Source organism: Suillus discolor (genome assembly GCF_016758755.1).
Source record: "Suillus discolor strain FC423 chromosome Unknown F5147scaffold_98, whole genome shotgun sequence".
Classification (NCBI taxonomy): Eukaryota; Fungi; Basidiomycota; class Agaricomycetes; order Boletales; family Suillaceae; genus Suillus; species Suillus discolor.
Genome location: NW_024541345.1, coordinates 87,504 through 107,414, shown reverse-complemented (window position 1 = coordinate 107,414; position 19,911 = coordinate 87,504). Strand labels below are relative to the sequence as shown.

Genomic DNA, 19,911 nt, shown 5'->3' with positions numbered 1-19,911 from the left:
CGTGCTGCTAGAATAGCGCGATTGTGACAGACGGTCACGGCGCTGCCTCGTAATTAGGTCTGTCTGGACTCGAACTTCCTTGCCACCATCGGTGTTCATGAAGTTCTTTATCGACAACCTACCTGTTTGTATTGTTATTATGTTTGGTGAACATCAATTATGCTGAAGTTCTCTATTTCAGATTGTCTTCCCTTATGACCGAATTTACCCTGGTTCGTACATTCAAATGCCAGCCATACTCCACGTTAACTCTGTCACCTGCAGAACAATATGCATACATGTGTGATCTCAAAAGAACCCTGGATGCAACGGTACGGCACACGTAGATATTGTCCTGGTCATGCCATTCTGACTGCTTTCCTCTAGGGGCATTGCGTTTTGGAAATGCCTTCAGGAACAGGGAAGACCGTCTCACTGCTGTCTCTAATTGTATCATATCAGCAGGTATGTTTCCAAGCTCGCATCATAGCATGTTTCTTAACACTTCTCGCTAGTTTTACCCTACGAAACGGAAACTTATCTATTGCTCGCGGACAGTTCCAGAGATCGAGAAAGCATTGGCCGAGCTGAAGCGTCTCATGGCGTACCGGATCAAGTTTGCGGAGACTCCCGAACAAGAAGCAAAAGAAGCAAGTTTCATGGGACTCGGACTCACGAGTAGGAAGAACCTCTGCATACACCCAGACGTGAGTACACGTTATAAAGAGCCCGTTCCACAGCTTACATTTCTCTGTATGCTAACTTTCTAGGTCTCAAAGGAGAAGAAGGGCAAGGTAGTCGACGCCCGTTGTCGAGACCTCACTAACTCTGCTGCATGCGAGAAAGGTCGCGCAGATCCAGGTTCAGTCGAATTGTGCGATTGGCACGAGGTGAGTCATTGAAATTTGCATCAGTTGCTCCATGGGTGCTAAGTCGTCTTAGAACCTGGGTAAAGGTGAACCTGGCTCTTTAATACCCCCTGGCATATGGACTCTAGCCGACGTTCTTCAACACGGGCGTGAAAACACAACGTGTCCATACTTCACGGTTCGGCGAATGGTGAGTGACATCAATATCATACATTACCCCTCATCAACTGCACAAGATGCCGTTCGTGGATGTTATCATCTACTCATTCCACTATCTGCTTGATCCCAAAGTTGCCGAACAAGTTTCCAAAGAACTCTCAAAAGACGCCATCGTCGTTTTTGATGAAGCTCACAATATCGGTAAGCCTTGTCGAATAACTATTTGAATTTTCTATAATCCATCGCAGACAATGTGTGCATCGAGTCATTGAGCATTGACTTGACCCGACCGATGTTAGATTCAGCTGCACGCAGTGTTGTGAAATTGGGTGAAAAAATAGACGAGTTAGTGTTTTATATATTATTGTGATCGTAGCACCCAAGTGTATTTTTAGGATCAAGAAAACGGACGCGGCCAAACTACAGGACGAGTATGCGAGACTTGTCGAGGGGCTACAGGAATCAGCGGCAGAAGCTTCTGATGAAGACGCATTCATGGCCAACCCAGGTTCGTCGAGAAAGAAAGTAGCTTTCCACTCTACTGAAATTTTCGGGAAAGTTTTGCCAGACGACCTCCTAAAAGAAGCTGTTCCAGGAAACATCAGGAAGGCCGAACATTTTGTCGCATTTTTGAAGCGATTCGTGGAATATCTTAAGGTTTTTGGTCTGACACCCATGCGGCACACTGTGTTGACAGTTGCCATAGACCAGGATGCGCGTTTTGCATGTCGTTGCGGAAACGCCATTGTCGTTTCTACAGCACTTGAAAGATATAACTTACATTGAGTGGCGACCACTGCGGCAAGTATTGTTTTCTTTCCGCCTGTATTCTTTAACGTCAGCCTTCAGGTTTTGTGCAGAGCGACTACAGTCAATGATCCGTACATTGGAGCTGAATCGGCTAGATGAGTACTCGGCATTGCAGAAGGTCGCAAGTTTTGCAACCCTTGTTGCAACTTACGAAAAGGGTTTGAACCCTAATTCTTATTAATGTCGATATTAACTCTGTTACAGGGTTTCTTCTTATTCTTGAACCATTCGAAACCGATAACGCGACCGTTCCTAATCCCATCTTCCACTTCACGTGAGAGTTTGGTCATCTATTCTGAACTTTCTTTGCCTACTGAGCATTAATTTCAGATGCCTGGACCCGTCGCTCGCAATCAAACCCGTATTCGAGCATTTCAGCAGCGTCGTAATCACTTCAGGGACCATCTCCCCGTTGGACATGTATCCAAAGATGCTGCAATTCACTCCCGTCGTGCAAGAAACATATCCTATGACACTCACACGCAATGCTTTCTTACCGTTAGTGAGTTGTCTTGCTAATCTCCGTGCTCTTGTCCACTGAAAATAGAAGGTCATCACGCGAGGAAGTGACCAAGTCGCTATCAATTCACGTTTCGAAGTCAGAAACGACCCTGCCGTAGTCCGCAACTTTGGAAGTATTCTCATCGAGTACAGCAAGATCGTACCGGACGGCATTGTGGCTTTCTTCCCTAGTTATCTTTACATGGAGTCCATCGTCGCAGCTTGGAATGATATGGTAAATCTATGTACCCCAAGAGATGAAACCCTATTCATCATTTTCTTAGGGTATTCTCAACGAGGTCTGGAAGAACAAGTTAATATTTGTGGAAACGCCAGATGCAAACGAGATGAGCATTGCTTTGGAAAACTATCGCCGAGTGAGAAGTGCCTATGCCACTGCCACAGAGAAGTTCGACCACTCACAGAATTACTGCAGGTTTGCGATAATGGTCGAGGAGCTGTTCTTCTGTCGGTCGCGCGTGGAAAAGTGTCAGAGGGTATCGATTTTGATCACAACTATGGGAGAGCTGTGATCATGTTTGGGTTCGTGATTGAATTCATACATTAGAGCCAGCAACTGATAGAATCGCAATAGGGTCCCATATCAATACACGGAGAGCCGGATATTAAAAGCACGGTTGGAGTATTTGCGTGATGCATACCGCATAAGAGAATCCGAATTTCTTGGTTTTGATTAGTGCTGCCGAAGAAGAGCTGATCACGAGCAAATTGACGGTCACGCACAGGCTTATGCAAGCAACACCGCCACCACGGCACGCGACACCCAAACTGAGGAGGACGCGACCCCAGGCAGTTGCAGGAACCAGCTCGGGAACGGAGAAAAAAGGACCGTGGGAGGAGACGCGTGATCGACGTCGTAGACGGAAGAAAGAATGGGCTGTTTCTGAGCCGCTGAAGAGCTCGAGCCACCGCTGGGCGAGGTGAAGGGGTGGATTAGTGACCAGATGAGCCAAAGTCCAACGCATCCAGGAAGATGCCGAACTGACTGCAAATATCCCACGTCAGACCGTCAATTTACCGTCTGGACGGAGCTGAGGTTTTGGTGAGTACCTGTCTTTTCCTCCGTGAAAAAAACGACCGTCGGGCTGATGGACTGTAAATTGACAGTCCTCAGCTTTGCAGTCATGGCGGCTGCAGCATAGCCACTCGATTGATAATACAGGTACGCATGGGTGCGCCCCTGTAAGCGTCACCCCATCTAACTAGGTTGACTACCACAGCGTCCTTCTCTTTATTTCTCCTGGTCTCACGAGGCGACCTGTCTTTACAAAACTTAAGCCGGCTACTGCATTTTTCCTCTCTCTGCATCTTACTTGTCGCATCTTTGGTTCTCCATGTCACTCAGCTGAATTCTCAACGACGAACCACCCCCGGCGAGAAAATCTGTATCCTCACGTGGTGGTGGCATCAATCCTTCGTTAGCAGACGTCTCGCTTCTCTCCCGAGCTACAGTCCTGTCTCCTCATTCCCAAACTCTTCGTCGGAGTATAAACTCCTTCGGAGAGCAGCCACCACTTCCTCGTGGATATTCTTACTAGACGCCCTCTGATCAGGGTGCCAAAAGTTGGGATCCATATTCAGGTGACTATGTTCAGGGAGAGATCTTTCCTCTTGGCCCAGGAGGTAATCATTATTCTCAGCGTGAACGGGATGGACAGCACCAGCCTCCACCTCCAGAACCACGCGCATCTTCCGCGGGCGCTTACTACAAGGAGGGCGAAAACGAACCCACATCACGAAAAAGGAGAAAGGCTGTGGTTCCAGACGACGACTCTGATTACAATCCTCCGATTGTAAAGCGAGAGGTTGACACCTCCACGTCCTTTCAAAGTGTTGATGAGGCCATATGCATTTGAAATTGCGGAGAGGTACTCTCCGGTTTGTAGACGAGGTTCTTCGAGGCCGACCGTATCAAACACCTTGTATCGAGACCCATCTTCGAAGGTTATTTGGTACTCCGTCCAATGCAGAGTACAGCGGTGAGAGTCGGGCGATATGTGTGCAATCGCTTGGCCAGCTAACAGGTTAATGACAGAGCTTTTGCCCGCTCCTGTTTCTCCAAAGATAACGACGTTTCGAGTCGACACTGGCGCCATCTTATGTTCGACTCGCAGTCAGCAATATTCGACCCTTCAAGTTGGATATAGCGCTACTCGTACCTGTACACTGGTTATTCTGCGCTGCGTGGTACAATGGCAATTGCCCCAAAATGATACTGTTTGTAACAGGTATATATGATGCGAAAGGTGTTGTAACCACGCGCCTTCGGTACGTTTTCATAATAGTTTTACATCACCCTTTTGTCTCAAATTTTAAACACTCACAGGGGAGACACCCGGCTTCTGTTAGCCAGCTTCCTTGATCGATCTTTCGGCTACTCGGAGTCGACGGCGACACTCGATATTTGCAATAGAACTACAGCGAATGCCAGGGTCTAGACAGGCATGCATAAGGCATGCCTACCATACGATTCCGAAGGGGGAATCTGACTATTTCGATGCTCGCCACGTTTTGATATCGAAGTCCTCATGTATTCTTACATCGGATACTCCCGCAGTGCAGCCCTCATAGTCATGGTACAGGGTGCAACGCGTTGGTTCTGGCCGAAAGCGCTCGCCACGGAGCCAATTACTTAAACGCCCAGTAGCCGTTATCCATCTCTTTACGATCGCACGCGAAGTAAGCTTGTGCCAATCTCTTTTTGCAAAGCTAATTGGGTCTCTCAGAGAAGATGTCTGATAGCCACGACTCCACAGACACGATAGGGAATAAATATCCACAGCAGGTTCGTAATCTGCTCCATCGGTCAATCCAGTATGCAACTGATGTCTCTTGTAGGGACATCAAGGTCGGCCACGTAACGTGGTACTCTATGGGGAGAGTGGGGTAGGCAAAAGCTCGCTCATAAACCTTATCATGGGTCGTGATGCAGCGAAAACATCTCCTGATGCCCTCGCATGTACTACTACACATGCTCCATATGATGCGACGATCAGCGGGCAACACTTCAGGCTGTGGGATACAGCAGGTATGTATTCTTTCATGCTCAAGGTTTTGGCCCAGAGCGGCTCAATGATCGTGTCTTCAGGGTTAAATGAGGGCTCAGAAGGCACAGTGCCTGCGGTGATGGCTGAAAGGAACTTGACTGCGTTCCTCCGAGGTCTTAACCAGGAAAATGGTGTCCATCTTCTTTTATACTGTGTGCGCGGAACGCGAGCAACAAAGGCTCTGCAGACTCACTACAAGATATTCTCGGCAGTTATCCGTGATAGCAAAGTGCCCACGATTATTGTGGTGACGTGCCTGGAAGAGTCCTGTGATGGCAGAGTGGTGGAACGAGAACAAGGACGAGCTTGCAACGTATGGAATGCAATTCTCTGGATATGCTTGCGTCACCACTTTGAATGATGAACCCACAGAGTCCCCGGATATTCACCAACGTCATGCACAGTCTTACAATGATGTCTGCAGAAGCATCCTAGACCATTGTTCGCAAACTCCTCACAAAACGTGGGGCACTGATACTATCAAAGATCAGCGAAGCTTCCTCGCGATTTTGCTGCAGAAGTTAGCTCGTTTTGTTGGAGGAGCTCACCGTGACCAGGATGCCTTAAAAGCATCTTTATCGTAGCTAATTCTTGTACAAACGATTTTTGTGATCAAACTTCTATCACTTACCCAATTCTCTCGTACTTAGCATCACGAAATGCCTGCATGACTCTCGGATGGTACCCGACTAGCAGGATTCAAGTAATCACCGCTGTTACTGTTGTAGACTCGTGGTCACGGTGAAATTTGGAAGAGCATCATGTAGGTCATATTTATGTAAGGGAGATGATTTCGGGCCATTCTGCCGAATCAATAAACTATTATAAAAGTCTGGAGCGATCCAAAGACGAGCCTAGATCGCGCATTCGAAGCAGGCCTCCATATCGAATTTCAGCCGGCGCTCGACATCGATTCTTGCTGCCTCACCTCAAGCTACAGCATAATCATAATTACGATTCATGCTAATGCTGCTGAAACCAGGATCGACTGAAACCTGTCCTACCGCGTCACTACTGGCCAAATTACGTCCGTCCAACCGTATGTTGCGAATTGTCACAAGCCCAATTACCGTCTTTGATAGATCTAGCGGTTTCTTGCTAGCCTGAGCATGTTGAAGATGGTACTTGGTATCCGCTGTAGTACTAGGCTCTCGCACTGAACCGTCATGACAGCCCCCAGTGAAGGAAATTGAGAGGCACCCTCGGGTTTTATTATCAGTATTCATTGAAAGTATTATCTCTAACTTCACTAATGTCAGTCGCGGAGAGCCTTTTACTATTGCCCTGGCCGTCTGATCTCTTGTGAAGTTTCAGGCCTCGAGTCCCACTCCATTCCCAAACGACATGCCGCATTGGACCGAACTTGTCGCAGAGAAGAAGCAGAGGCAGCTCAAGTCCATTCTACAAGAATGGCTTGTGTCCCCTCCTCTAGACTCTACTCGAAGACCATTGCACCACCAAGAACTGCATTCCAGAAAGCGGGGCCGACTTCCCCGGCGGTGTTGTCAACACGTGTCGTGGATCCACAAGGGAAAAGAGGTGCACGAGGAGAGATGGATCCGAGTGCGTGGGTGATAGGTATGGTGGCGAATATTGATTATGAGACGAGTTAGACACAGGTGCGGGGGAAAGAGAGTTAAATTGAGTGTGCGCATGCCACGCGTCTTCTATCCTTCAGGACCGATGCGGAGCAGGACGACGGAGACCAAAGAAAAATCCGCAGCAGCTCACTCCTGCATACACAAAGTCTTCCGCTCCATCAGTCGAGACTGGTGCTTCTGTTTGGATTGGTGCTTGAGATGGTCGTGCCCCAGTTGGTTGACCTAATTGTGTTGAACTGTCGGCCTGGTTACTATTCGTACGTTGCATAGCTGCGGCCGCTTCCGCATCAGATTCGGGAACAATACCAATTCTCTGCAGTGGTTTAATGGGAGGAAAGAGGAGGAAAGGCGAGCCACCCACATTTTCATCTTGAGCAAGAGGTACATCGACGGTGCACATGGAATGTCCTCCAGAAAACAACTTGAAGTTGATATTCCAGTGTCGGGACTGTCGTTCGAATGGTTGGGATGCATTTAGAGGTCGTGTGCCAAAATGTGTGGAACTGAGCAAACGACGCCAACGGATAAGGGACGACGAGTTTGCGGGAGGAGCTGCACGACGAGACGCGTGGTCTGATTCGTTGCCAAAGAAATCATTGCCCTGTATCTTGATGTCAGGCGAGGAAAGGCCAAGAACGAGAAAGTATAATGCTAGTCCTGTTTTTTTTTGGCCTGCTAATTAGACGCAAGGCAGGGGTCAAAGGTCTGACGAGACATATGAGAAAAGGTAGGATTGCTCACGATTAATGGGCGTACAACTCTCTGTTGGGCTGGACGTCCCTAGTACAAAGTGAGATGTATTGTGAAAGAGAAGCAGAGAAGACTTGCCTTGAGCTTTGCATTGCAATCATCTGCGCCCTAGATGGCCAAAACCGTTAGGAAGAAAAAAATTAGACAACAAAGCGCATACGCACCACAACATTTTTGAGCGCTGCCTCCAGAATCCATACATAGATTTTTTTTTCTATTCCAGCGCTGACTATGTAATTTCCATCGGGAGACATGACAACAGCGAAGAGTTGGTCTTCATGCAAGAGTGGATCTCCGACTCGCTGCCTGATTGGTCTTCAGATCCCAGATTCGGACGGAGCAGTCACTTGATGCGCTATTCCCATGTAGTATGATGCGCGCTTATGTAGTAAAGGAAATCGAAGCATAATACGTGATCGTCCGGAGGAAGGGAAACCTGGTGCAAAGGAGAAGGACGATTCGTTGAAGATAATTCGAGGCTGTTTGAGCGACTTTCTGGAAACCCGAGTGATGCGAGAGACCAAAAGGATGCATGATCAATGATTGTGGTGCACGTTAGGAGATGCCATGGCCCATCAGCTCGACCCAAGCTGGGGTTCGCGTCCACAAGACATCTGTGATGGCCATGCGTTGAATCACCGAAGAGGGATGTTTGAAGTCGTCTCACCGAGCTTGAGCAGGTTCAGGGAGGGACTTTGTCGTGGTTCAGGAACCTCGATGTGCTGTTGAACGGTTTCCCAGACAGTCCAACAGCCAAGATAATCAAGAACCTGACTTTCTGCATCCTTCACTTCGTGCCATTGAAGCAAGTGATTCCCTATGGCTTGACTGAGTCGAGGGACGTCAAACACTTCCCCGAAAACAAATGGAGGTGCGCCTGGGTCGATATGGTTAGAGAGGGACTTTGGGATGATAGGCATACACTCTGTCCTGGTCTGATATTCATTATGGTGCTAATTTATGTTGCCAATGCACGAATTTTGCACCGCGAAGACTCGGAATGAAAGGGACATAGAATGTTTAACCATCGAAAGACGTAATGTGCCAATTTGCGGATCACTGTTAACTCGTCACGATGCCACTCGAAGCATTTTTTGAGGACGAACAAAGTGTTGCACGAGATGATAGGCCTATCATCTCTCTAACATGCGTGTGTGATACATATGCTGCATGCTATGGAAGCCCGGACACTCGCGCTCAATTACTAAGCTAAAATTACTACATATGGCAGTCGGACCTCGAACACCATACGTGTTGTATTTGTTGTAGGATTCATACATCTAATTTCTCTGTACCCGCTCGGCAGCTTCGTCATGGCAAGGGGTAAAACGGTCCCCTTGCCATGACCAATTTTCCCTGCCTTCAGCGAATTCGCAACACGTGACCGTTAACGTTCAGTTCTAATTATATTACTTTGCTATCACTAGTAACACAACGATCTACCAGAGTACGGCTTCATTGTCCTTACGTGCCTGATCGAATTATGGTACTCACCCCTCATACACCACCATCACAGGATTCCCAAATGTTACCGCCAGATACAGTCCCTGTCCCACGTCGTACCTCTCAAGCTGATTATCGCACGGGGGATCTGAAACTGGGCCGCATTGCTGTTCTCACTGATTTGAGAAGGTATCTGCAGGTTCCATTCGATTGCCTCGTGAAATGCGTTGGTGCCATGCCCTCTCAGCAGGATCTGCAGCGGATACGCCACAACTTGACAGAGAGCAAGATTCTCGCCGACGACGAGAGTGGCTTGCAATGGACGGACTTTACCCCACCTGCCACATCAAAAGTGTCCGAAGAGAATGCGTTTAAGCCCCTCGGTCGCATCATCGCTGAAATTTTGGCGGAAGTCCCGAAGAGTGGAGTCTCGTTCCTAGCGAACCCAAACGCATCACCCCTCTCGGAGCGCAACAATACTTCCAGGCCTGATGGATACCTTGTACTTAGCATCAAAAAAAACGAGCCCAAGATCCATTGGTTCGATATTGCTGTTCCATTTGAGTTCAAGAAGGGACGGGATATTGAGTCTCTCCGAGATGTGGGTTGTTACAGATCTTGTCGGCGTTCGCTCACAAAGCCTGCTCTAGGACGAACAGAAAATAATCTGGAGCCTTCACAATATCATGCGCGAGGATCTTCTTCGTCGGTTTGCGTTCGGTATCACAATCGAGGACACACAAGTGAGACTGTGGCTCAGCAATCGTGCGTTCCTTGCGGTTACAGAACCTATCAACATCTTCGAGGTACGCAAACATATCGCGCTGGGTGTCAGGGTGCTGACAGGCATGGTACATCTAGAATATCGATGGTGTTATCTCGCTCTTTTACGCTCTTGGATCTGCGTCTTCTAATTTGAAAAACCTCGGATGGGACCCCACTGTCGAGCGGATCTGTGATGGGGAGGTTTTCCAATACAAGTTCACTATCGAGGACGAAGTGTTCACCACGACACGTGAACTTGCAACTTATGGCGCAGACTCTATGGTTGGGCGTGGAACTCGCGTGTACGAAGCTAAGGACGCCAAGGGAAAGAAAGTTGCCGTCAAAGATTCATGGAGAGAAGCTGTACGTCAATCAGAGGGCGAGATCCTAAAAAATATATTGGCTTCCTGCGAGAAGAAGCTGCAACCGGATGAGTTGGCGAAGGCCAAGAGGCACTTCGTTGAAGTTCGGCTCTGGCAGGATGTCGCAATCGACAATACCCGAGACGAGACCCCGATGATTGCAGAAGGTACCTGGGTGTCCATCGATCTCAATCCTACCCTCTCCACGAAACGACATTTATCTAGCAAAGGCGACGTCCCCGACTCTGGTCAGCTGTCTGCCCTTTTTTCCACACAATTGGGCATTATTGCGCACGAAATCCCACGCAGAGTCCATACTCGCACTGTCTTCCAAGATGTCGGAGTCGCTCTCAAGGATGTCACCTCTTTGGCTGATAATTTGACTTGCTTGTCCGGTGCACTTATGGGTGAGCAACCCGCTGTCACTCTCCTTTCTCAGTCGCTCATTCAACCTTAGCCTTGTATTATTTGCACAAAGCAGGCTGGGTTCATCGCGATTTCAGCGTCGGGAACACAATTTGGGTTGGGGGTGTGGGGAAGTTGGGTGACTTCGAGTACGCGAAAGAGATAGATTCAAACACTTCTAATGATGTTCGAACGGTAAGATTTTTTGAAGATGATCTCTTTCGCTGTTAACTCGTCGACAGGGAACGATGCATTTTATGGCGCTGGAAGTCGAAAACCAGAAATACCTTTTCTACTCAAATTCTGACTCCGTCCTATCCGATACATACCTCCCGCTCGATCCTCCATTTCGCATGAATTTCCTGCACGACATCGAATCCGTATGGTGGGCTTTTACCTGGATCTTCTTTTATCATACGGACACAGAAACGGCGAACTCCGGCCATTCCTTTGATACTCAGTTGAAAGGATACCATTCGGCCTTCCCTGGTACGGTCGGCAAGACATCACGCTATCGCTTCTTCCGCGACATGAGAGAACTCCGTAGGAGCTGCGAAAATGTCGTTTCAAAGCCGTGCTTTGATGTTTGCCGTCTTATCCCTCATTTCGCAAAAGCTCTCCAAGATGGCTATCGAAAGGCGGAGGCAAATTATCCCTCACTAGCGCTTGACGACACTCTTCTGGAAGATATGCACGGAAGAGCTGCAGGATTTCTCCGCGATGCGAAAGAACGTGCTGGAGTTATAGAACTTTGTCCACTCCCCAACTTCCGGAAGCAGAAGAGACCCAGCCCGGGAGATGAGACATCGCCTCCGTCAAAAAATCAAGGGAAGAAGCCGCGACATGATTGATTTTTTATTGTTTGTATGAGAAAGAACTATGTAGCTTGGCGTCTCGTATACGTAGCTGTGACTTTGTGGTTACAAATTATAGGAATGTTCATAGTACTCATTGTGGTAATTTTACTTCTATGGAACAACCATATTCATAGGCCTCTGTCTGCAAACGTGTCGTGGGGTCGTTTACCATCATGAGGCCCATTGAGACCGCGAATGCATACTCGATAATCCCAACGGCTAGAAGTTGTTGAATGAATTCGTGAATAAGTGATCTCTGCCTTCATAATGAGATGTTAACGTGAAGGTCGCGGAACAACGATCAAACCTACAATGTGTTGTTGTCCTGACTAGAATCGTGTCCCTTGCCTTGTCAGGCTACAGCATCACATTGCGCCAGATGATATAACTGAACGCGGCAGACGTCGACGTTGCAATGAGTGACGAAGGGAGTGAATGCGACCTGGAACAAGGTCAATTAGTAGTACATCCCGGCGTCGGTTTTGCAGGCTTAAGTTTCAAAGGCAGTATGCTAAGGCCAAGGCCCAGCGAATCGAATTTGCAGACGAAAGATGCAAGAGCACGACGTTCCTCCTCGAGTTTTATCCTTAGCTGTAGTCGGTTATTAGCACCATAAATAAAGCAAACCAACATCCATAAGCCGACCTTCTTTTCCTTGTCCAGCTGCCTGACAAGTTCAGCCGCCCAAGCCACCTTCTCTTCTCGCTTCTTCACTTCTTCCTCAAGTTTGCCCATCCATTCCTTCTCGACATCCTCTCTGACGGCTCTCAAAGGCTCCCCTAGATTATCCTCATACCCACCACTACAATTTCAAGTTTACGGATTGTTTTCGCTTGTTTAGTAATGAGCTTGTCTTTCTCGGTTTCTGAAGCGTCTGGTGGAAGTTGTGGGCGAGACAGGAGAGCAGTTTCCAGGGAAAGTATTAGAGTCGACTGTGACTCGAGTTGAAGGCGAGTCGCAAGAAGCTCTTGTTGAAGCTGTCATGACTCGACAATGTTCAACTAGATAAAACGACCCCACAGTACCGAGCTTACGAACCTGGTACGGTGACATATCGGAATCAACTTTAGATGGGCTGGCGGGACGTGATTCATCTCCTTTGTTTTCATCTACCGTTTGAGACGTTAGAATGAGTTTCGTGAGTTGCTGGATTCGTGAGTTGAGGTCCTTCATCGCTTTTGATTCATCAATTTGCTGTACCAAGGGTCAGTCGGTTGAGAAATGCGCAGCAGGAGTCAGACATTACCTCGCGCGCTGAGAGCCTGCGAGTTCAAGAAGGCGCTTCTGCTTCTCGTTCTGAAAGTTTGTTCTTGAGGTCCTCGATCTCTTTCCTATATCGTTCTATCAAGGCATCGGTGTCGACAATCTCTTTCTTCTTCGCATTAAGCTAGGAAAGCGAAGGATCAGCCCACTAGGAGCAATAAACAGGAAGAACGTGACGAACCTGCACTCGTTTAATCCTCTGATGGATAGAAGGTGTGAGGTGTGTAAGAACATCTATTGCTATGAGGATATCAGAATGCCTGCATTGAAGGGTAAGTGAAGGCCTTACAACCGGAATCCTTGAGATTTTGAACGATGTCGGTGACGAAATTGATAATGGACGTGACAGCTCTGTCCGCGTGTTCTGGGTGTGCGCCGCATATACGTAGAAGGGCAGAAACGGTAGAGAAGACCAGCTGGTCAGGGAGAGCCCACTCTGTTGGACGGTCAGAGGCACTAACTACAGTGCTTGAAAGATGACATACCATAGATATTCCATTATCGGGAAAACTGCGGATGATGAGTCCGTATCTCGGACGTGGCTCCTGGCGAACGTACAGTCGTCGCTCCAAGCATAATGCATTTCAGACCTGTATTAATCAAAGGGGTTGTTGTGGGTGAAAGGCAGAAGCTAGCATTATTAGATAAGACGGTGGATACAAGAACCATGTAGCGCAGCACTAGCTAGTTCTGCTCGAAACAATCAGTTTGTGATAACGGGATGTAAAGCTTCGCAACGTACCTCTGGTATCCTAAATATTATTATTTCCTGGTCATCAAGGTCAGGTAAATTCAGACCAATGAAACCGATACATCATACCTGTTGCTTGAAGTACCGCCGATTCTCCTCATCAATGAGCACGAGATTCAGGTAGTAACGTGTGCTGAACTTCTTGTTCACTTCACGGAACGTTGGTGTAAGATCAACGCCACCGAGGAACAGTCAAATAGGAATGGTTTCCCCTTGCCGACCTCCATCTTGATGGAATTGTTACTGTCTGGAGGCATGCGGTATGAGTGCACCCAGATATCTCTCTCCTTCGCAACATCCGCCGGTCGCCTTACAACAGATACTCGTATAAAGTAACTTTAGAAAAAAGTCAATTGACATCTGCATGGCAGGAGAGATACCGCACCTTAGCTTGACATTGATGCCCTGGTAACTCTCGAATTGCTTCTCAACATTCTTGAAGACGAAGTCAAAAGTCTGCGCTTGACGCAGGTCACTCGCCCGTGCCTAGAGAATAGGGACTGACTTCTACCTCCTTCCGCACGTCCATCTTGGTCCCTGGTATGTCGAGTTGGTTGCGACGAATCAGAGCATGGTAATCTTCGCCTAGAGTATAAAAGTTGAATTGGTGGGCGAGAGAGATGAGCCGGGGAACCACGTTGGGTGATCTGGAACAGGTTGACAGTTCTGCATGGGCAAGGGAGCTAAAAACGCGTCAGCGTCAAAAAGAAAGTGTAGACAGAAACCGCATACTTTGCAATAGGCGTTCGCCCACAGGAGACCTCGCACTCAAATGCTGCACGTGTTTGACTTCACCCCAATCTCGGTGTCGTTTGAGCTGCCAAGTAGCGACCATGGTATCTCGCCCATGCAGTTCGCTGGCAGATTCCAACATCATTTGAGTTAGGCCAGAAGTCTTGGTCGATGAGACGCCCACACGGTTGTGTGGCGATGTGCTGAGACGACCAGCGGCGCTAGTGCCGGGAAGCGACATGCTCGTTGGCAGGTTGGCTAGCGTATATGAAAATTCCCCCGTATCGCGAGGACGCTGCTCAAGCATGATACGCCGTAAAGATAGCACCCCATCAGAGGGATCAAAGAGAAGAAGATCTTGGAAGTTGGTAGTCTTCCTCGCCCGAAGCGGAGAGGGCAGATCAGAACGACTCGAGGACGTGCTAGGAGATGATGTGATGGCAAAAGGGGGAGGCTGGAGGCTGGCAGGCAACGGTGTGTCGCTAGGAAGGAACGTAAAGGTAATTCCCGGCCTGACGCCGCTAGGAGCGGACGCCTTGACGGATCTGAGTCGCACAAGCGACGACAATTCAACAGATAACGGGACATGCTGAAACTAACACCAGTCCTGGAGGTACTTGCAAAGGACATCACTGAGCATCTGAACGCCTTTGCTCTTCTGCTTGAACCCGAGGAAGGTAACGGTGGGGACAACACCATCGAATATAGAAGGAGTTTGAAGAGCACTCGCGCCATCTTCCAAAGTTTCTGCTTGTAAGATGATCTTGATGTCGGTACCAACGCTTTCTTCGCTGGATACTTCCACTTTTCCGCCCACGCTTGGAGACTGGACGATGCTGTTGACAATTGCAAGACCTAAGCCTGTCCCAGCTTGTAGAGGGTTCTCCTGGGAAAAGGGATGAAACAAGTGATTCTAAATTCTTTGTCAGTAAATGATGACCATTGGTCTGGCAAAACCGCTACCTTCAGAAAATTTTGGCTTATTCCCTGTAACAAGTGTCAGCGTTAACAAACCGCTGCATGCATGCAGCTTAATACCTTTCCCGTATCACTGACACACAACTCCACCATGCAAGGCTCTTCATTTGGCGCAGATACTTGGCGTAAAGATACGTGAACGTAACCATCCTGTATAGTCGTTAGGAACCACACAGAAGAGGCGTTTAATCATACTTACAGTCGTGAACTTCAGGCTGTTTCCAAAAAGATTTATCAACACCCTTCTAATACCACCTTTGTCGCACTTCAAAATCCATCCCTGCACGAAAGTCAGCGGTAATCAGGAAGGAACAGCCTGGAGGACTTACGCCTTCACGTCGGTCGATGTCGACAATGATCTCCACGTGTTTTGAAGAGGCTGGAGCAGCCATAACACTCGAAGACCGCTGTTCCATCGCTGGAGCATACACACTCCCGATTTCCGACTCGCGAATGGCAGATGTACGGGCACAGTATCCAATCCACGATCCGTCGATTGCCTCTTCAACAAGTTGTTCGAGATCCACGCTATGTGTCAACCTTAAGCGACGACATGCATTAAATCGATCTCAACTCACATGCTCCTCGTAATGACATTGTCTACGCCACCTGCTTTCATGTTGTCACTCAATTTCGTGAAGTCGAGAACGTGGTTCACCGTTTCAACAAGTGATGTCCCGCACGCCTGGACAGTGTGCAGGAACGAAGTCTGGCTATGGCTTAACGATGTGTCGGAGAGTAATTCAGCCGCAGCAAGAATCTATGCACAGCCATCAGAAGGAAGATATGCCAGCAAAGAACGTCAAGCCTTACCCCATGCAAAGGGGTATGAAGCTCATGAGATATACTTTTGAGAGGAATTAGTAATGTTACCCATGAAAGCGAAGCATGCACCAAACTTGGATATAAACAAACTCTTGGCTTGGTCGGCCAACATCATCCTCCTCTTGAGGACAGCGGAGAGAATGATGACACCTATGCTTTCTCAGTGATGATTGAGATGAAACTCGGGGGAACCTACTATAGCACGAAGATAAGACAGTTCGTGTCCCTCGAGCTGAGGATGAAGTCAGGATGAAGGCGTCTCACTGAACTAGCTGAATCCTTACAAATCGCCGTGATGAATCAGTAGCATTGTAAGCACAAATCAAGGCAAAACGGCCTTTTGTCGATATTGAAAACAGGGACAGCTAGTGAAGATCATTAGTGGACTAGAAGGATAAAAATATAAAATGCGTTGGGATAAAGGGACGGAAGCAGACTGGTAAAATGCCTTCAGATATTTTTCCGTCAGGGTATTGATCAAAGAATGCGTTTAGCTTGTGGTATTCATCCGCCGTCAGTGTGCGAGATGTTGGTCGGGGTTGTGGATCCTCACGATGCATGACAACAGATATCGTTGCTTCGGCACTGAGCGTCTCCAGTACTTCGCAGTGTGAAACATCCATGACTACCACCTCCTCGACATCTTAAGTGCGCTTCACAAGTCTGGCTGCACGATCATACACTATGTCCATGGATGCATTAGCGTAAGGGTCATCATCCATGTTTGCATCTTTCTGGTCGATCTCAAGGCACTCTCGACTAAATTGTTCCATCTGAGACGCGATGAGTTAACGTGGGGCGAATAGTATTGAGGCAGAAAGTGCTTGCGGAGGTCTGGATCTTGTCTCGTATGTCATAGGTATCTTAAGGTACCGGTTTTCAACAAGCCAGGGGTACGGATCATCCTGAGCAGCCCTGTCCCCAAATCCTGCAGCAAAATCACTTCTAATATGTGGTGACAAGCATGACCAGATAACGACGAGCAGAGGAGAGTAGCGAACGAACGAGTGACAGGGTGATGGACAACGGGACAAAAGAGACATGCTGGCAGTGCAAGCTGAGTGTATCAGTATGAGTATTGAGAAAAAGTAAAAGTGAATAAAGTAATGGACGTAAAGCACAACGAAACGGCAGGTTCGAAAAAAAACCATGAGACCACGACCAAATTAATTTGCAGCGACCACGGAATAATAGCAGCGAGCAAAGGCAGTAGTAAATTATGGTACATGCGAATTCCAGACGGATGGACAATGAGAATGGAAGATATAGACAGCGGTCCAGGAAAGTCGACGGCCGCCTCAGCTATATGCACTAAACCGCTCCCCACCATGCCCCACGCTATTCGAAGGAGGTACAGCAAATGTGTATTCAGCCGGAGGCAACATATACGAGTTCATACCGCCACCGATTCCAATATTAGCAGACGGAGCAGAGCTCAACGCAAAACTGCTCTCTGCTGGGTGCTGCAATCCAGGTTGGGCGTATGAGGTCTCCGTGGGAGGAAACGTGCCATCCCGCGGAAATGGTGGATAGTTTCCTGTGTGGGAGTATTGGTTGGATTCTGGGGCGAAATGATATACGTTGGACGGGGCCGTCGTGTCTACGGGCGTGGGATATGAGGAGTTGTGTTCGATGTTGTTCTGAATATGATTGTGCGGCACTCCTTCTTGGATGGTGGGTATACTGAGCCTGTGGCTTGCTGTGGTGGGCTCCATGGGACCTAGATAGGCGTTGGCGGTAGTTTCAGGTGGGAGCTGCGTAGCCGCACGTTAGCATCTCGTCAGAAACGTTCGAGGTAAAATGACTAATTACAGGATTGTAACAAAACAAAACCTCGCTCGTTCGCAGACCCGAAGGGCCAGGGTCCTGGCTGTATCCAGAGTGTGGACTTCCGCCGGGTGAAACAGTGGAAGTAGGGGAAGAGTGCCCTGGTTCCTGTGATAACAGGTGTTCCCTGTGTTGGTAGGAAAATGAAGACGCGGCGTTTAAGTGAGCCTCATTGAGCGATCCCTGGCTGGACCGCATGTTCAAACCGGACATACGCGTTTCGAGGTTGGATGCACTGTAACGTAAAAAACATCAGCGAACGAACGTGTCAATCATAAAAGCGCAGCGTACCAAGACCCTCTCGTGCCATTAGAATCGAAATGATCGACGGCAACACAACTGCTGACGTCCGAATAAATTGCACTGGTCGCGCTGGTGTCGCTCCCACAGATGCTAGCAATCGAGCTGGATCTAGATAATCCAGTAGAACTGTACGAATCCTCCGCGTCCTGATCTGCCTCGTTGCGAGGAAAAGCCCATGCGTGCAGGTTCCCGAGAGATTCTGCATCCGGTGAGACATGTGGAGGGGACCCAGAAGTTGGAGCGCCAAACTGAAAATCAGGCTTTGGCAGGGGGCCAGGAATAGGCGACGGGAGCGCTCTGGAGCTCATTGTAAAGCGGTTGTCCGAGAGCCGGCGCGGCACGTGCGGGGACGGAAACGGTGGACGAATCTCCGGTACAAGGGAGGAGCGAGTAGGCGAGAAGACATGGGGCTCTGACGCTCTATGAGCCGAAGAAGGGCGGGTGTAAGGGCTGTAGGAAGTAGAAGAGCTGTAACTTGTTACACGTATGCTTGGCGCACCGAGGCCGGACGGTGGACGGGCCATGGACTGACACCCTGCAGGAGATATGGGCGGCCTGAGAAAGATCGCGTCATTCTTCTCCTTTGCAACGCGTGCGAACGGATGATGCATGAGCCTAAGGAGACTGATGTCCATAGACTTGCGTCTATCTGGGAAGTGGGAAGGTGGCTGGTTGGCGTCTGTACTTGGCGTGGACGCGGTTATTGGCAGCGACCCTCTACGTGTGTTCAGAAGGTCATTATTGTCCTGCCAAGTCAAGTCCACTGGCAAATGGCGAACATATGGGGGAATTTCGGCAGGAGTGGCTGGGTTACTGTGCCAAGCTTCTGTAGGGGGCGCAGGAAGAGAAAAGGAAAACTTTGTAAGATGACTTTCAGCTGTTGGTGATCGCTCCACTGGGTGTGGCTCTGGTGAGGGTGGTTGATCGTCTTCTGCAGGGGCGTGTATTTTTCCGTGGGGGTGGAAGAATTGGAAGAGTCATTGGGGGAGGTGTCCCTGGAAGACTGAGACTTTTGAGGAGAGTGAGCCGAAGGAGAATCCTGCTGAGTCGAGTCCTGAACTCTTTTACGAAGAGCTTTGTCCTTTGCACGCCTAAGAATGAATAAATGAATGAATAAATAAATGGGTTGAATTAGAAAAGCGAGTGAGAAGAGAGCGCAACATACCCGTTTTGAAACCACACCTTTCGGTGGCACGCGAGATTGAGCAGTGAGGACGCGACGAATTGACGTTTAGAACACACCTGGACCGCACGTGGAAGCATATCAAGTTCTGCTGCTAACTGGTTACGCAGGGCAGCATTTGGTTTTTTATCTTTACGAAATATGTCTTCCAGGACCTTGAGCTGTATACGAGATGTACGCTTTCTATGCTTGACCTCGTTTGGAATATAAGGAAAGAAAGTTCTGAAGTTGGGTCTACGCCTGGAGCGAACAATGAATGGATACAGGTAGTTCCAGTGGTATACCTTGAACTTTGGTCCATTTGGTTTGGGAGGAAGTAACTGCGAGAAGGAGTAGGAAAGAGATCGACGCGATATAACGCGGAAAGAGGATTGGTGTGGGAGGGAGAAAAACGAGAGTGAGGTGTGGAAAGTCTAGCCATTCGAGGCAGAGGGGGAAGTTTGGGAGCATGAGGTCGTGGTGGACGTAGAGGTTGTCTTG

General features: G+C 48.6%; 8 protein-coding genes across 8 annotated transcripts; 3 read left to right on the top strand and 5 right to left on the bottom strand.

Moving 5' to 3' along the window:
• Positions 1-97: 97 nt before the first annotated feature.
• Positions 98-3,457, top strand: F5147DRAFT_823273 (uncharacterized protein; the record flags this gene model as incomplete). The annotated part of the gene is made up of 19 exons (XM_041443764.1): positions 98-124; positions 182-212; positions 265-311; positions 367-444; positions 495-686; positions 750-869; positions 922-1,038; positions 1,085-1,208; positions 1,256-1,352; positions 1,403-1,515; positions 1,567-1,664; positions 1,714-1,808; positions 1,857-1,975; positions 2,022-2,091; positions 2,148-2,319; positions 2,368-2,553; positions 2,603-2,695; positions 2,755-2,861; positions 2,914-3,457. 19 exons carry the CDS (start codon positions 98-100, stop codon positions 3,014-3,016), a joined length of 1,989 nt encoding a protein of 662 aa, XP_041286471.1. The 3' UTR covers positions 3,017-3,457.
• A 666-nt stretch (positions 3,458-4,123) lies between these two features.
• On the bottom strand, positions 4,124-4,414 carry F5147DRAFT_543383 (uncharacterized protein; the record flags this gene model as incomplete). The annotated part of the gene is made up of 1 exon (XM_041430286.1): positions 4,124-4,414. A coding segment is annotated over one exon (291 nt), but the record flags the coding sequence as incomplete, so codon positions are not given.
• A 656-nt stretch (positions 4,415-5,070) lies between these two features.
• Positions 5,071-5,970, top strand: F5147DRAFT_780089 (P-loop containing nucleoside triphosphate hydrolase protein; the record flags this gene model as incomplete). Its single annotated transcript, XM_041442406.1, has 4 exons — positions 5,071-5,124; positions 5,178-5,367; positions 5,428-5,597; positions 5,650-5,970. 4 exons carry the CDS (start codon positions 5,071-5,073, stop codon positions 5,968-5,970), a joined length of 735 nt encoding a protein of 244 aa, XP_041286469.1.
• A 2,122-nt stretch (positions 5,971-8,092) lies between these two features.
• On the bottom strand, positions 8,093-8,879 carry F5147DRAFT_643252 (uncharacterized protein; the record flags this gene model as incomplete). The annotated part of the gene is made up of 2 exons (XM_041433115.1): positions 8,405-8,879; positions 8,093-8,316 (listed from the first exon to the last, which is right to left on the bottom strand). The coding sequence occupies exons 1-2, from the start codon at positions 8,655-8,657 to the stop codon at positions 8,093-8,095; spliced, it is 477 nt and encodes a 158-aa protein (XP_041286468.1). The 5' UTR covers positions 8,658-8,879.
• A 293-nt stretch (positions 8,880-9,172) lies between these two features.
• Positions 9,173-11,706, top strand: F5147DRAFT_723992 (uncharacterized protein; the record flags this gene model as incomplete). Its single annotated transcript, XM_041439012.1, has 5 exons — positions 9,173-9,781; positions 9,831-9,986; positions 10,042-10,714; positions 10,765-10,907; positions 10,955-11,706. Coding segments are annotated over exons 1-5 (2,138 nt in total), but the record flags the coding sequence as incomplete, so codon positions are not given.
• A 316-nt stretch (positions 11,707-12,022) lies between these two features.
• Positions 12,023-12,742, bottom strand: F5147DRAFT_780086 (uncharacterized protein; the record flags this gene model as incomplete). The annotated part of the gene is made up of 4 exons (XM_041442405.1): positions 12,023-12,160; positions 12,215-12,348; positions 12,390-12,546; positions 12,608-12,742. 4 exons carry the CDS (start codon positions 12,740-12,742, stop codon positions 12,023-12,025), a joined length of 564 nt encoding a protein of 187 aa, XP_041286466.1.
• A 1,313-nt stretch (positions 12,743-14,055) lies between these two features.
• F5147DRAFT_586407 (uncharacterized protein) lies at positions 14,056-14,907 on the bottom strand (the record flags this gene model as incomplete). The annotated part of the gene is made up of 2 exons (XM_041431925.1): positions 14,056-14,266; positions 14,309-14,907. Coding segments are annotated over 2 exons (810 nt in total), but the record flags the coding sequence as incomplete, so codon positions are not given.
• Positions 14,908-17,077: 2,170 nt separating this feature from the next.
• Positions 17,078-19,732, bottom strand: F5147DRAFT_723988 (uncharacterized protein; the record flags this gene model as incomplete). Its single annotated transcript, XM_041439011.1, has 7 exons — positions 17,078-17,872; positions 17,931-18,180; positions 18,237-18,897; positions 18,934-19,118; positions 19,145-19,329; positions 19,491-19,653; positions 19,716-19,732. 7 exons carry the CDS (start codon positions 19,730-19,732, stop codon positions 17,417-17,419), a joined length of 1,917 nt encoding a protein of 638 aa, XP_041286464.1. The 3' UTR covers positions 17,078-17,416.
• Between the last annotated feature and the right edge of the window lie 179 nt (positions 19,733-19,911).